General features: G+C 41.1%; 1 protein-coding gene across 2 annotated transcripts in view; it reads left to right on the top strand.

Moving 5' to 3' along the window:
* The window catches only part of bmpr1bb (bone morphogenetic protein receptor, type IBb), an 89,222-nt gene that overhangs the window by 43,754 nt on the left and 30,569 nt on the right, over nt 1–14,899 (top strand). For both annotated transcript variants that reach the window (XM_030065137.1, XM_030065136.1), the window contains one exon: nt 12,085–12,451. In XM_030065137.1, coding sequence (XP_029920997.1) covers nt 12,328–12,451 — 124 coding nt within the window. In that variant the 5' untranslated portion in view covers nt 12,085–12,327. The remainder of the gene's footprint in view (nt 1–12,084; nt 12,452–14,899) is intronic.

Genomic DNA, 14,899 nt, shown 5'->3' with positions numbered 1-14,899 from the left:
ACCACTTCGTCCCTGCAGCGCTCTTCATTGAACATGTCCTGCAGCCTGGCTTTTGCGAAAACATTCCTGCACGCGCTCACTGCGCACACACAATTAGTGGTTGTTAAAGAGCATGTGATATGGTGAATACACCAGCATTTTTCCCATAATTACAGCTTCAGTGAACCCTAGAGGATCCAACTGCTCTGGGTGCCTCGCTCCCAGTCTGTCTGAGAGGCCAGGAGCAGCTCATCAGCTGGTCATCTTCTCTCTTTTCTCCCTCAACTTTTACCTCCTCCTTCTCTCTAAAAAATGTGTTGCCCCTTTAACTGAAACTGAAAAGTTTCAGTTAAAGAGGCAACACACACACACACACACACACACACACACACAGACTTCCTTCTTTGGTTGGTCGGCAATTTTTCATGTCTTTGATCGTATTGCAGTGCCTCACCCCCTCACTTCCCTCCCTGTTGGTTATTTAGCACCTCAGTTGTTAGAAGGACTAATTGGAGCAAGAGTTTTTGCAGTGTGAACACTGGACGGAGAGCGTGAACTCTTGACGCACTCACTTATGGGGCCCCTCAGCAGCCTGCACCAGGCTCCTGTTGTTGTGATGAGTGTCAAGGCTCTTGGCATTAGCAGCAGTGCAGCACCAATAACTAATACAAAACATCTCTCTCTATTCGTTTGGTGGTGTATAATATCCACTCAGGTTTTAGGAAAAGAGAAGAACCTCATTGTTGTCATATTCATTGTTTCAGTAGCAAAGAACTAACTATACAAAGCTTTCTCTGTAGTGCTCATTTTTTCATTACAACTCAAAACCAAAGAAGGTTTTTTGAGGGATATAAATGGCATGGTGTACTTCCTCAGTGTCATTCAAAACAACTAAAACAAATATGCGTAAAATGTTGATATTTCTTACATGTTTCATATACAGTGGTCCCTCGCTATAACGCGGTTCACCTTTCGCGGCCTCGCAGTTTTGCAGATTTTTTTTTGGTGCAATTTTGCATGCTTTTTTTTTTTTACTGGACTTATTTTTTTTTTTACAAAGGTTTGAACTTTGAGAGTGTTTAAACAAGAGAGAAAAGTGAGAAAATGTTAATGCCTGTCTGAGAAAAGTGTATAAAGTGTGTAGTGAGGGGTTTTACAGCCGTAAAACATCTAGAGTAATTGTAAAAAATAAAGCTGACTACTTTGCGGATTTCGCCTATTGCGGGTTATTTTTAGAACGTAACCCCCGCGATTAACGAGGGACCACTGTAGCTGCAACAGCGCAGAGTCAATTTGACCCCCAAGAAACATTGATGCGTACAAAATGTGTGCAGGTCATTGAAAACACATGTTCTTGCCATGTTTACCCACTGAAGTAGGAAAAGCCAAAAATGTTAATCATGTATTTCGATGTGTTAAATATTGAATGGGGTCAAACTGACTCCAAAGATAATAGGAGGGCGAAATCAGTTGTATAACCTCAGCTTTTGAGAGTAGTAATATGTTTATTGTTTATTGTTTATTAGGATCCCCATTAGCTACAGCATGGCTGCAGCTATTCTTCCTGGGGTCCGCCAACATTTTAAAATAATACAATTCTTAAAATAACATAATAAAAGCAAACCCATAGAGGCTCAAACAGATGAAAGAAAACACCACATGCAGAAAAAAAGACTCTGCAAGTAAGAATCTGCCCTAAGCAGAAACATACTAGGAAATGAATATGTAGCCTATAGGTTTAGTGTGCTCATCTGTGTGTGTGGTAAGGTACCATTCCTGCAGCCGTTCCTGTGTGTCAGCGTGAGGGTGTCCACTGTGCTCAGGCATATTGCGATATAATGCAACCAGGCAGGTGTGAGGGTCACAGCCAGTTTGTGGGCCAGCATCTTGACCCCTGCTGTCTGCTTTGTCTGACCGTCAGAGGAACCCCTTAATTAGAGCCTTGGGTTTGTGGTGTCCGCCCGACGCAGCCCAGCAGACACTCAGTAACAATCCCTTCATTAAATGCTCCTGGTTGACTTGGCAAGAAGAGCGTCAGTTTCCAATTCCCTGCTGCATAAAGGCCATGTTGAGAAAATGTCTTCTAATTTTTTCAATTTGAATTGACAGCACCTGCTCCTAGCTACAGTCCAAATATTTTCTGATGCAAAGCTTGTCGGAGTGCTTTTCCTTTACTGTGAAAATGACAGTTTAAAATGTCTTCTCTTGTTAAACACTGCACTGTGAATCACCAGCCAAGTTTCTGTTTTAAACACGCACAGCAAATCTGACTGTCAAAGTGCTGTAATGATGCTTTTTCAGTGTGTGGAATACTTTTTCTCCATGTGAAGCATGCTGAAACACTTGGGAGGAAGTGTGATTTTATAATTACAATATGATCACATCAGCCCTGGGTTTTAGCACGTTAGCACATCTGTTTCAGCTGGAATTTTTAGTGCTGATTGTTTTATTGTCGTTTATTGATTGTGCTTTGTGTCTGGGCACTTTGCCCACATCTAAGATGTTTTTCTTTCTCATGAAAATAGGCAGTAATGTTGAAACAGATTCTGAATTACTGCCAGCTGCATGAAACTCTCTGTGGCCCCAGACGATGCTTTCACATTGACAATCACTTAAACATCTAAACTTATTGTGTGCATTTTCATATATGCTACATATATGGAAATGGGTTATTTGTACATTAAATTATTGAAGGCAATGTGACAGCAGTTTTCTCCCTAGAAAGTTTCTATTTGACATTGTTAAAGCCTAATGTGCCATAGTTAATCATTATGATTTTACCCATGGCTGAGCAGTGTTATTACAACAAAGTGTTGCCTTTGATTATTGTAATCTGCAATGTGAGTAGATCTCTAACTTTGGTATTATGCAAGATGCTAGAGTAGAGTGATCAGGTGGCCAGAGAATGAATGGGAGCAGAGCTGTGAGGAAACTGAAGTATGGCTCATTGGCAGCCAGGCCTGCTGACACAAACAAGGAGGCTCACTCATTAGAGATCCAGCAAGACCTGGCCCAGTGACCTTGAGAGAGAGAGAGAGTGTGTGTGTGTGAGAGAGAGAGAGAGAGAGAGAGAGGATTTCATTTGCACTGTTCTTGGCTTGAGTTTGTTGTTGCCTTGGCCATGGAAAATCACAGAACACTTTAATCATGGCACTGTCAGTGCAGCACACTGCCAAACAGAGACACTTTTTTTTACATGAAATCCATCTCTTTAAAGTTGAGCGGCTGTTTTGTAACCACGGTGCCCATGGGTGAAATCTGAGCCACAGGTGTGTTTCAGGTGCAGGTATGAGTTTGTCCCAAGAAAGAGCCTTGTGCACAGAACAACAGCCTTTCAGCGAGCCTCGGTGTTTATTAAGCCAGGTATAAAGAGATTAGTCTGTTCGTCTTGTCGGCCAGTTTGATACGATTTTGTGTGGAAGACGAAGCAGGAGAAGTAGTAGTAATAGAAGAAGAAGAAGAAGAAGAAGAAGAAGGCTTCTTTGGCTTCATCCTGACTAATTCTCGAAGGAGGATCCAGTAGTTTAACAACATGAAGACAGACATTGTATGAGGACATGTGATACTGCTAACGGCTAACCTGAAATTTAAGCTTACACTTTGTGCAGCGATAGACTACAGATGTTGTGTGGTCAACACAAAACCCAGTAAAGTAAAAGGTTTTAATGAAATCATTCAACATATTATAATATCATCCTATGTCCTTACAATCCCCTTAAAGTCATCATCAAGTGACCTCAAATGACCCCTACTTCCTGTAAAACAGAGCATCTTAAATGGTGACATCATCCTGCACTAGTGACTGTAAATCCAAATTTCAACCAGTGAAACTTTCATAAACCTTTAAACATCCTCTCTCATCAACCTGTCCCTTCAAATAAAACCGTGTTTCTCTCCCAAACTGAGATCCTACTGCTGTGGTTCTCCAATGGGGAGCGAACCCTTAGGGGTACTGCACAGGGTACGTGAGATTTTTTTTAAATGTTAACTTAAAAAGTATGAGTCATGCATACTTCCTAAAACAATTATCCTATGCTATTATAAGTTCAATAAAAAAAATGTAAATGTAAGTTTTATAAGCCACATTTTATATTCAGTTTTCCCTCTGGGTTTGCTGAAGGTGTCAAATGTGTGTGTTTGTGGTTTAAATAGATGAGTGGTTGAAACGCAGCAGAGATCCAGCTGAAAACAAGGAGGGAGAAGAGGAAAAGAAGCAAAAACAGAAACAACAAAATGTCAGTGTCAGGTTGTTGTTTCACACACTGATGGAGCTGGGCTTGCCCTCTGCACTGAGGGGCTATTTCTTCCGTTTTTTTTTTGTTTGTTTGTTTGTTTTTTTTGCACTGGTGTGGGTGAACTGGAATAAAAAAAAATATTTCAAGTGAGTACATTATTGAAAAAAGTTTGAGAATCACTGTCTGTTTGCACTTGTGTAGATCCAAAACATCTACACTTCATGGGCTCTTTAATGTTCAGATGGCCCGCCGGCAGGTCTGGCTGACATGTTGTCTTTCAGAGGTTGCACAGAGCTTAGCTTTAAAGCTAAAGTGAAGACACCAGTATCACCAGTATCAGTATCATGAAACTAGACAACCTAAAGAATCGATCGATGCCAAGTATGTCATGCTGGGCTGTAGTTAGGGGGATAAATATTACTGCAATGTTTGGCAAAATTCTGGCGAGGGAAAAACTGGCATGGTCATTCCCAGCAGGGTCCCTTGACCTCTGACCTCCAGATGTCTGAATGAGAATGGGTTCTCTGGGCAGCCACGGCTCTCCCCTTTGCAGACATGATGCTAATCCCAGACAGTTTGGGGCATGTAGCTTATTGGAATATTTTTTAGGAAACCGTGTTGATTGTCCCCTTGTGTTGATAATGCACTTCGTTATCATGTGAAGTTAAGCATTAGGCTCATTCTGTTTTAAAAAACTGGGATGGAAATTTTGAATTAAGTTGTTTTGACCCATTTATCAATTTAAATGATATGTTGTATACTTTACTAGTCTACCCAGGTGTTTTGCAATGGGTTGTGTTTTAAGTTCAGTTTTCTTCAGTTCCACAGAGCAGGGATACTCAGGTTGCTTTGCCCAGGGGCCGCTTTTGTGAACTGACAGGAGGCTGGGGGCCATTTAATAAACAAATGTTAATAATATTTATCAGATAAAATGGATAAACATTTAAAGTCCCATAACTCATCTTTATTTGAATTTTTTTTTTATTTTCAAATTAAAAGACTTCTTAACTGAACTTATTACCTTAATTAACTGACTGACAGTTGGCCTATGTCACAAATAAATCACATTTTTTGATCACACTTGTTTGAAATGCTTTGTTTACATTTGCTCTCTCTCACTGAAGCATGGAACACATAGTTATGGGATCAGAATTCTGCTCATTTCTGCAGAACGTTTGTTAAGTAGCAAAAACTTTTTGTAGAAATCAAATGTCACGGCGCCTGTGGATTGCACAGATCGCTAATAGGCTAATATGCAACTTTCCAAGTAACACTCAGGGGACATTGCTGAACATTTACTCACTGATATATACTATTTTTTAAAATTCCAGTGTGAATAAATTTATTTTCATTGTGAATTAGAAAATGGTCAGTGGGCCACTTAACACCTTATGGGGTGCTATATTTGGCCCCCAGGCCATAAGTTGAATATCACTGCTATAGAGTATTCTAGTTTATCACAATACAGAACGTATCATAAGCCATATATCATGATGCATATTGTATTACCTACTGGTCTTCGCCAATATCCTGCCGTATATGAGACATGTGAAATATCCCACCCATTAACACATACAGAAAACACACATACACATGACCATTGCAAATAGGGAAAAAGCCAATATGCAGAGGTCCAGCCCAGCTCCATCAGTGTCTGAAACAACAATGTGATCCTGAGGAGATTTTGTTGTCTCTGTTTCTGCTTCTTTTTCTGTTCTTTGAGTGTAATTGCTATGTTTCAGGCACAAATCCATCTTGTGGATTTTTGTCTTGGCTTCCTGGTCACAGTGAACAAACGGTCCTCACTTAGCAACCACAGCAGCAGATTTAAACCACTAACACACACTTTTGACACCTTTGAGAAACACAGAGGGAACACTGGATATGAAATGTGGTTTATCAAACTTACATTTACATTTTTGTTAAACTCATTTTGGAATTATAAGGACTTTTGAATGACTGATATTTTTTTAAAAATATCTCACGTGCCCCCTGCAGTACTCCAGTGTACCCCTAGGGGTATGCCAGTTTGAGAAACACTGATCCTGTCCACACACAAGTCATATTGCACATTCTAGAATTCATTGTATTGTCCGTCTGATCATGTCTTAAAATATCACCAAAATGCAGTCACAGACATTGCTTGGGAACCAGTGAAGTGAAGTCAGGGTTGCACAGCACATTAAAATGCTTTCAGACGTGCAGTGTCAGAGTTTGCAGTATGAAGCCGAGTCTGTCACAGTTTCCACCTGCGGGCCTTGCCCTCTTCCACCGCTCTGCCTGCTGACTGCAGCACGGCTGCAGGGGGCTGACTCACTGTCATGCCCGGGCAGCTTCCTCTGGCTCTTCCCCTGTGCTCTTTACTAACTGTTACTTACTTGCTGTTTAAATTCTTCATACTTCTGTTTAAATTGTTCATATTTCTATTTTTTTTTTTATATTCCTTGTTTATAGTGTTTATATTGCTTACTGCTGTTTATCATCTGTGTATACTGTATATTTCTTCTAAATTTGCACATTGACCTACATCTATGCACATTTTATACACCTATGCACACGTTTTGTTTTTTTGTTTGTTTTTTTTTTTGCACATTGCTTTTTGCACACTGGGTTGTACTTAGATCTTATTCTGTTGTACTTAGATCTTATTCTTTATTTTTTATTTATTTAATCTGTAATCTGTGGATACTGCTGAAAAATTGCGAATTTCCTTCGGGATGAATAAAGTATCTATCTATCTATCTATCTATCTATCTATCTATCTATCTCTATCTAGTGATTAGATTCAAAGAAGTAAAGCAAATTACATCTGACTACATGCATTGCAGCATCAGTAAGATGCATTTACTATATTGTGAGCAAACTCTGATAGAATCTCTCTGTAGTTCGTGTATTTGCAAACAAATTCTCTATATTGCGTTTGCAAGCAGGCTGCTATGGAATCCCTCTTTCCTTGTAAAGTGAGTATTGTTTGTTGTGTGTGTGTGTGTGTGTACTTTTATGTGAGGGCTGACTTGAGGGTTGAAGGAACTTGCTCGGCTAGAAGCTGTGCTCAGGTGAAATGTTTTACGAGCATCACAAAAGTCATGACATTTACTAGCTAACAGAGACATACAGCTGACAGGAACTGTGAGTACCAGAGTCATTCAGCGCTTTAAGCTGCCATGAACTTAATTATTACTTACACGCAATGCATCTTTATGCATGTCTAATAGCTGCAAATTCAAATATGTGGCTGTAGCGTGCACTCCCTTTGTTGTCTGGTACGCAGGGTTATGAGTCCAAGGTTATAGGGATTGCTTTCTTCTAAGTCAGTTCCTGAATTACACATTACATGAGACAAGATATTCTGATAGGAGCACTTAACACAGTTTTTCTCTCTGAGAGTTTACATGAAGACCTATTTCCCTTCTGAGACCTGATCAGTGTCGTACAATTCTAACATCATCCTCCAAAATCGACAGTACTCATGGTTTTGTGTCCATTTGAGGTCTGCTCCCATGACCAGTGTCTCCTGTTTATGTTTTTTTCTCACTCGTGCATGATGTCAGAAGTGACAGCATTTAACATTCTTGGAGGAGACTAATTCTTGGAGGAGACATTGTCATCAGCAGTGGAGGCGTTTTCGGTGTCTCCCTGTCACACTGACTGAGTGAGAGAGTGAGAGTGACAGACACAGAGAGGGGAAGAGGGAGAATCTTGCTGTGACAGCCTCTTTACTCCTTGTGAATGAAGGTTTTCTTCCTGCTCAGCATTCTCTTGGACTTCAAAGCGTCAATCTCAGCAGAGTGATTTGGCCCTCCTATTGTGTGAATCCTGAATATTCATCAGGCTCTTTATTTTCTCTGCGCACTGAGACTCTGCTGGAGAGCAGGGGAGATGTGGGAGCACTGACCTAGTATGCAGGGGATCTGCAGGGATCTCACGATATGAGAGCTTCCCACATAACAGTAGTGGATATAGATAATGCTGGATGTCTTTGTAGGGTTTAGGCTGTACATTTCACTCTTAACCATCTGGAACCTGAGTGAATTTCCCTTTATTGCTTTCAAAAATAATTACAAATCACTACTTTGGCCTAGAAAGATACTATCTTTATTTACTTATTTACTTATTTTTGGTCAGAAAGTGCAGACTCCCAGAACATTGCATTAATTTGCATTAATTTGCACAATTTTTTTTTACAATTATATATATACATATATATACATATACATACACACACACACACACACACACACACACGTCTGTGTGTACACACACACACACACACACACACACACACACACACATATCTCTCTCTCTCTCTCTCTCTCTCTCTCTCTCTCTCTCTCTCTCTCTCTCTATATATATATATATATATATATATATATATTTATAGATATATATAGATATATATAGATAGATATATAGATAGATATATATACTAGTTACTAGTTTAAATACTATTTTTGGTCTAGCATTTGTATATTTTTTATTAAATTTTATTATATTTGTGTTAAATGTTAATGATATGCTTTTTATATTTTAGATAAGGGTATTTGTTTTCCAATGCACACAAAAAAAAACGAAAGTATTTTCATTTTCATATTTTCAAAGTAGTGATTTTTAAAATGTAATACATGAACGTTAAAATAAATACTTTCCTTTATTCCTTTTATTTCTTTTTTTTTAATGTCGATGCCTTTTTCTAGGTTTGTGCTAATCTTTCACGTTATTTCTGACATTTTATTTCTGTCATCAACGTCTTAGTGGTGTCTAGATATCAAGCTGCATTTTCTGACCTTCTGTCGTAGCCATTCCTCGCTGTCTGGTATGAAAATAAAACCCCACAGCCACAGACTTCAGAAATGCCTGAGTAAGGTCATCCAGCACAGCAAACACACTGCCTTCATTATTTTGTCCCCAAAAAACATCTTTTGATTGATTGTACTGAGGATAACTACAGCAAAATGAAATGAATGTAAATGTATACGGTATGCATTTCTAGTAGATACTAGTCCTCAGTAGTTATTAATAGTTAAAGTAGCCTGGTGTTGTTCTGTAACTGTTGAGTTCATCATGTGCTGCACAGGGCACATATTTACTTTTCTCTGTCTTGATTGTTGATGTTAATGTGAGCATGTACAGATTTTTATGCACAAGATGTAAATGACTTGCTTGAAGTTGAAGCTGTTGTACTTTGCGTGGGGTCCTGAGACGGTGTGCAGGGTGCAGCCTCTCAACAATGAAGACGTCAGTGTTTCTTATGTGAAACAAGGATGAAGTTGATCCAACCCAGTGGAGAGAGGATGCAAGTCTTTGTCTGGCTGGAGGATGAAGATGATGTCACGCTCTCTCCACTCTTGCACCCTGATTGGACCATTTGCCTCAGACAGCTGTGTTGCCACGGTAATAAACGGCTTTCCAGGATTCTGTGACAGCAGGTTTAACGTTGAGCTGCTGAGAATCCCCTTAATTTCACAGAGCTGAGGGTCGGTTTGGCCCCGGGGCAAGACATCGCTCATGATACGCATTCCATCTCTGCCCGTTGTAATTTCATCATCTGGGTTCCGCCATGGCTTTTTGTTTCACAGGTTAGCGGTGATTTTTCACAGTCATCATCCCCATTCCCCTTGCTGCCGTGATGAAAGGTGTGTTGGCCTCAAAGAGTTCCTCCAAACTCCTCCTCTGAAAGAACAAACATTTTCACGGTTCATTTTATACCACCACCGGTATTAATATTAATATAAGGTTTCTATTTCATAAGACAGTGTTTGCTTGACAGATTATTAAGAACACTTTCTTCTTCATGGTGCGTGTATGGGAAACATTCCTCTGTCTGATTCCAGTTTGATGAGCAGCAACAAACACTGCGGTTTTATGAACCTGTGGAGGTGTTGACAGAGTGTGTTTTGTGGCAATATTAATCATCAGATAGCTATGTGTGTGATGACATACCTGTCATACAATTTGAAGCTGTAACCATCAAAGAGAAGAGAATGGAAGAATTAGTTTAACTGAAATCAAGTCCTCTTATCATTCAACCCCTTTATGTGGTGGAGTGACCCCCGCCTACGGCACTCCTTGCCCCCCCTGGACCCCCCATCTCTGTGCGCTGAAGAGGCTGTCTGAGAATACAGCATGGCTCCATGCTGGGCGTTTGATGGAGCACAGAAGGGTGTGTGAGGTGCACTGACCCGTTCACACTGCTCCCCATGCACTCGTGCTCCAGAATAGGCTGACTTATCACATGTAGTCCACAGCACTGTGCAAACCAGACGTGACAGCAAATCGAGCCGGTGGAAGAGCAGCGGGGAGAAATGGCTTCTGGGAACTGTTGTTCCCACCCAGTCAGACCTCAACAGGGGACAGGTGTGGGGTGGGGTGGGGTGGGGTGTTGAAGCCCATTTGGTTGTTTTGTCCTCCTCTGTTAGTGCTTTAACACTGTCAGAACGTCGCAGCTTTTCTCTTCATCTCGCCCACCAGTGCTGACCATTTGGCCTGGATACACTGCAAAAACGCAAAATCTTACCAAGATTATTTGTCTTATTTCAAGTCAAAATGTCTTATTTCTAGTCAAAATATCTCATTACACTTAAAATAAGACATGATCACCTCAGAAGTAACTTGTTTTTAGACAATTTTCACTTGTTTCAAGTGAAAATTCACTTGAAACAAGTGAAAATTTGCTTGTTTCATTGGCAAAATTTGCCAGTGGAAAAAGTGAAAATTCACTTGAAATAAGTGAAAATTAGCTAGAAACAAGAAACAAATTTTGCCAATGAAACAAGCAAATTTTCACTTGAAACAAGAGACAATTGTCTAAAAACAATTTACTTCTGAGGTGATCATGTCTTATTTTAAGTGTAATGAGATATTTTGACTAGAAATAAGACATTTATGACTTGAAATAAGACAAATAATCTTGGTAAGATTTTGAGTTTTTGCAGTGTAAACACCCAGCCACCAAGCAGGACTCGTCGGGAGGCTTGCTCTCATAGGAATCTTACGTGTGTGATTGTGGGAAGTTCAACCATCCCTCTGGTTTTTGGTGATTGGTGTGGGTGCTCTAGTAGACTTGATGTAATCTGGCTAATAGCTCAGTTAATCCTCTTAACTTGTAACCCACATAAATTTTTCACCGGTGGAATGTGTCCCTATTGTTAACATTTTTTTTTTTCCTGGTATTCCATGTTTGTATTTGTGTGTGTGTGTGTGTGTGTGTGTGTGTGCCGGCGTGTCTTGGATTAGTGTGAAGTTGCAAACTTGTGGCGGTGCCTGGAGGTGTGAGCTCTAATCACCTCTAATCACCTGACGTGTGATGGGCTAATCCCTGTTTGTAGTGTTTGTGTTTTCACCCTCTCCACGCGCTCTGGAGAAACGCAATAAGGAGCCCCAACTCCGACACAGGGCGCACAGGAATATGCCGATGCACATGTCGCATGTCCTCTGCAGGTTTAGACTCAAGTGAGAAGCTGCTCTGAGGTCTGTGTCTGCCTCCTGGCATGCTGTGTGTGCTGGTGGCTGCACTTCATAATGGTCTCACTGTGGCCTTTCACACCCCAAGTCAGCCCCCACTGCCCCGTTTCACCCCCTGTTGCCTCCTTCCATTATGTGTATGAGTGATGTGAGAATCTGTAATGTGTGTGTGTGTATGTGTGTGTGTGTGTGAGAGAGAGAGAGAGAGAGTCAGAAAGAGAGAGAGAGAGGGGGAGGTGGGGGGACAGACCATGTGCCGATTCAGATAAACTCAGCTGTTCCTCTGTTGTTTGCCCCCGCGATCTGGCCAGAGAAAGGGCCGGCCAAACAGCACAGCGAGAGAGCAACAAAGTAACACCCTCCTCCCCACCTCTCTCTCCCTCTTTTCCGCTCTGTCTCTCTCTCCCAGGCTGTCAGTGCCGAGTAGTGCCGGAGGCTGCAGGGTGGCTGTGTGCTCTCGGGAGTTCCTGAGAGCGCGGCGAGCAGACGGAGGGGGGGACCAGCCGAGACACATCCACAGCTCCCAGTGAGCGGAGAGAGACGGAGAGAGGACTGGTGCTCGCTCGCTCGGAGACCTAGACTCACTATCAAACACACACACACACACACCTCTGCACGGGTGTGTTTGTTGTGGCAGCTTCTCAGGGATTTTATGGAGGAGGGCAACTGGGTCGGCGTTGGCTTGATGGTGGTGGTGTGGCTGACTCAGGGACGGGCCTGGCAGGCGGCTCTCTTAGTGACGGGGCTGGCATCACTGAGGAGCCCCGGGTCAAACGGTGAGTACGCTCTTGTGCACCACTTCTCTCTCCTCGAACAGGGAACGCTTCTGTTTCTTGTTGCTTTGACTGTCCCACCGCTGTTCACCATGAGGATGGTGAGGTCGAGGCCTTCACATGATATAATGCATGTCCTTTTATTTCATCACTGTGGCACAAACTGCACTGCAAAAACGCAAAATCTTACCAAGATTATTTGTCTTATTTCAAGTCAAAAATGTCTTATTCCTAGTCAAAATATCTCATTACACTTAAAATAAGACATGATCACCTCAGAAGTAAATTGTTTTTAGACGATTTTCACTTGTTTCAAGTGAAAATTCACTTGAAACAAGTGAAAATTTGCTTGTTTCATTGGCAAAATTTGCCAGTGGAAAAAGTGAAAATTCACTTGAAATAAGTGAAAATTAGCTAGAAACAAGAAACAAATTTTGCCAAAGAAACAAGCAAATTTTCACTTGAATCAAGAGACAATTGTCTAAAAACAAGTTACTTCTGAGGTGATCATGTCTTATTTTAAGTGTAATGAGATATTTTGACTAGAAATAAGACATTTTGACTTGAAATAAGACAAATAATCTTGGTAAGATTTTGAGTTTTTGCAGTGTGGCAACTTAAATTTTAAAGGTATATTTTATTTCATTGTATTGTTTCATTTTTGCAGAGTTCTTATAGCTGCTGCGTTGTGGTGTCTCTGTTACTGTGGTATGTTGTCATAAAGTTTTAATGCTGTGTAGTCCTATAGAGTCTTATAGAGCAGCAGCATACTTTGACAAAGTGGTTGCACCTGTAATGTGAGCGGTGTTGGGTGCAAAGTTGACAGTAGTCACTGTGATGAGGTCTGCTGTCTATTTTTTGCCCCCACCCCCTGGTATTTATGATAGGCAAAAGCTATTATGATCTCCACGGGGGTTAGCATGAGAGCGGGTGTGAATTTATCTGGCCAGTCCCCTCCTCTCCCAAACCCCCCCTCCCCGCTCGTGTTTTGAATTGTTTGAAGATGGACAGCCAGTTGTCTTTTACAATGAATGCTGACAGCATCATGGTGTCCCAGAAGATTTGTGATAGGCAAGAGGGGAGTCACGATCCTCACAAGTTGATGCGTTTGTATTTGCTCTATTTCTGATCCATAGGAGACAAAAAAAAGGCAGATTTAGTATATGCTCAATATGAAGTTTGGGCAACAAGTGTCAAATTGTTATATATGCTGCATTCATGTGTATTGAAGCACCCAAAGCACCTTTTTTGACACTTTGTGCCACATAGCTGTGCCGGCCTTGCTTTTTTGGTTGGGTGCGGAAAGGCGTGAGCTGAGCAGAAAGGCTCAGTTGTCAAATACGTATTAAGAACACAGTTGGGTGTCAAGCAGTAAAACAACCCTCACCATTTGGATGGACAGACACACACATGTTCATTCACCAACCAGCTTCTTTGGGTCTACTTTTTAAATATTGCTAAAAAGTGGTAGTCACCTTTTTTTTTTTTTTTTTTTTTTTTTTGTCTGTGACGGGGTTTTGCTTAAATGACAGATGGCATGTCAGTTCTGTCTGTCTGTCTGTCTGTCTGTCTTTCTGTGCCCCCTGTGGTCCCATGGCCTTCTTTTATTGCGGAAACTCTTTTTTTGGCCACACATTAGAGTGCACATACACATACCAATCTATGCGCATAAGATGTCCTTCATTTGATTTTCCTATATAGAAAGAAAGTGAAGTAGCAAAGAAGTATATCATTTTTAAAATCCAAAGCAGTAGATAGGTTATGTAATGATGAAAAATTGTGTCTTGCCCTCAAATATATCTTTAACCTCTAAAATATGATGCCATGTCGATGCTGTGATTTTGATATGAGCCATGTTACAAAAATACTGAAATCAACACAGAAAAAAAAATACAGAAACTGTGGTGAGTACCAAGACCGTCCACAAAATCCCATGCAGAGTGCCTCTGGTTCAGAGTTAGCTGTAATTTTCACAGTTGGTCTTGAAATACTTTGCCTGATGATGAATGTGTATTTAGAGCATTTCCTCTACTCTTGTCTGTGGAGACCGAGCTAAGCTTCAGCTTCTCATCCAGTATTGGTCCACTGAGTCTGTTTGTCAGTGTCCATGCAGGCATGTAAGGGATGTGGTGAGGCTGGACTGATATCCATCATCAGTTGTCACATTTGTGAGTCACATTTGTGCAAAAAGCTAGTAGCATTCTAGGCTGTCAGGCTGATAAAGCTAAAAGGCATGGTGCCTTCTTTTTTCCTCACAGCACAGACTGCCAACATAAACTGCTTTGTGGTGGAAAGAGTGAAAGACTACAAACTGAACCTCTTCAGAAGCCTCCTCATTTTCACTACCTCACTCCTTTTGTCCCGTTTCATAGAACACCACCTCAATCACCCACTCTTTTTTTCTGTGTCCTCTGTGATCCTGGGACTGATCCCCTAAAGGTCTCCCAAATG

Source organism: Myripristis murdjan, chromosome 12 (genome assembly GCF_902150065.1).
Source record: "Myripristis murdjan chromosome 12, fMyrMur1.1, whole genome shotgun sequence".
Classification (NCBI taxonomy): domain Eukaryota; kingdom Metazoa; phylum Chordata; class Actinopteri; order Holocentriformes; family Holocentridae; genus Myripristis; species Myripristis murdjan.
Note: the sequence above shows the minus strand (reverse complement) of the source record. Positions and strands in the feature narration are given on the sequence as shown.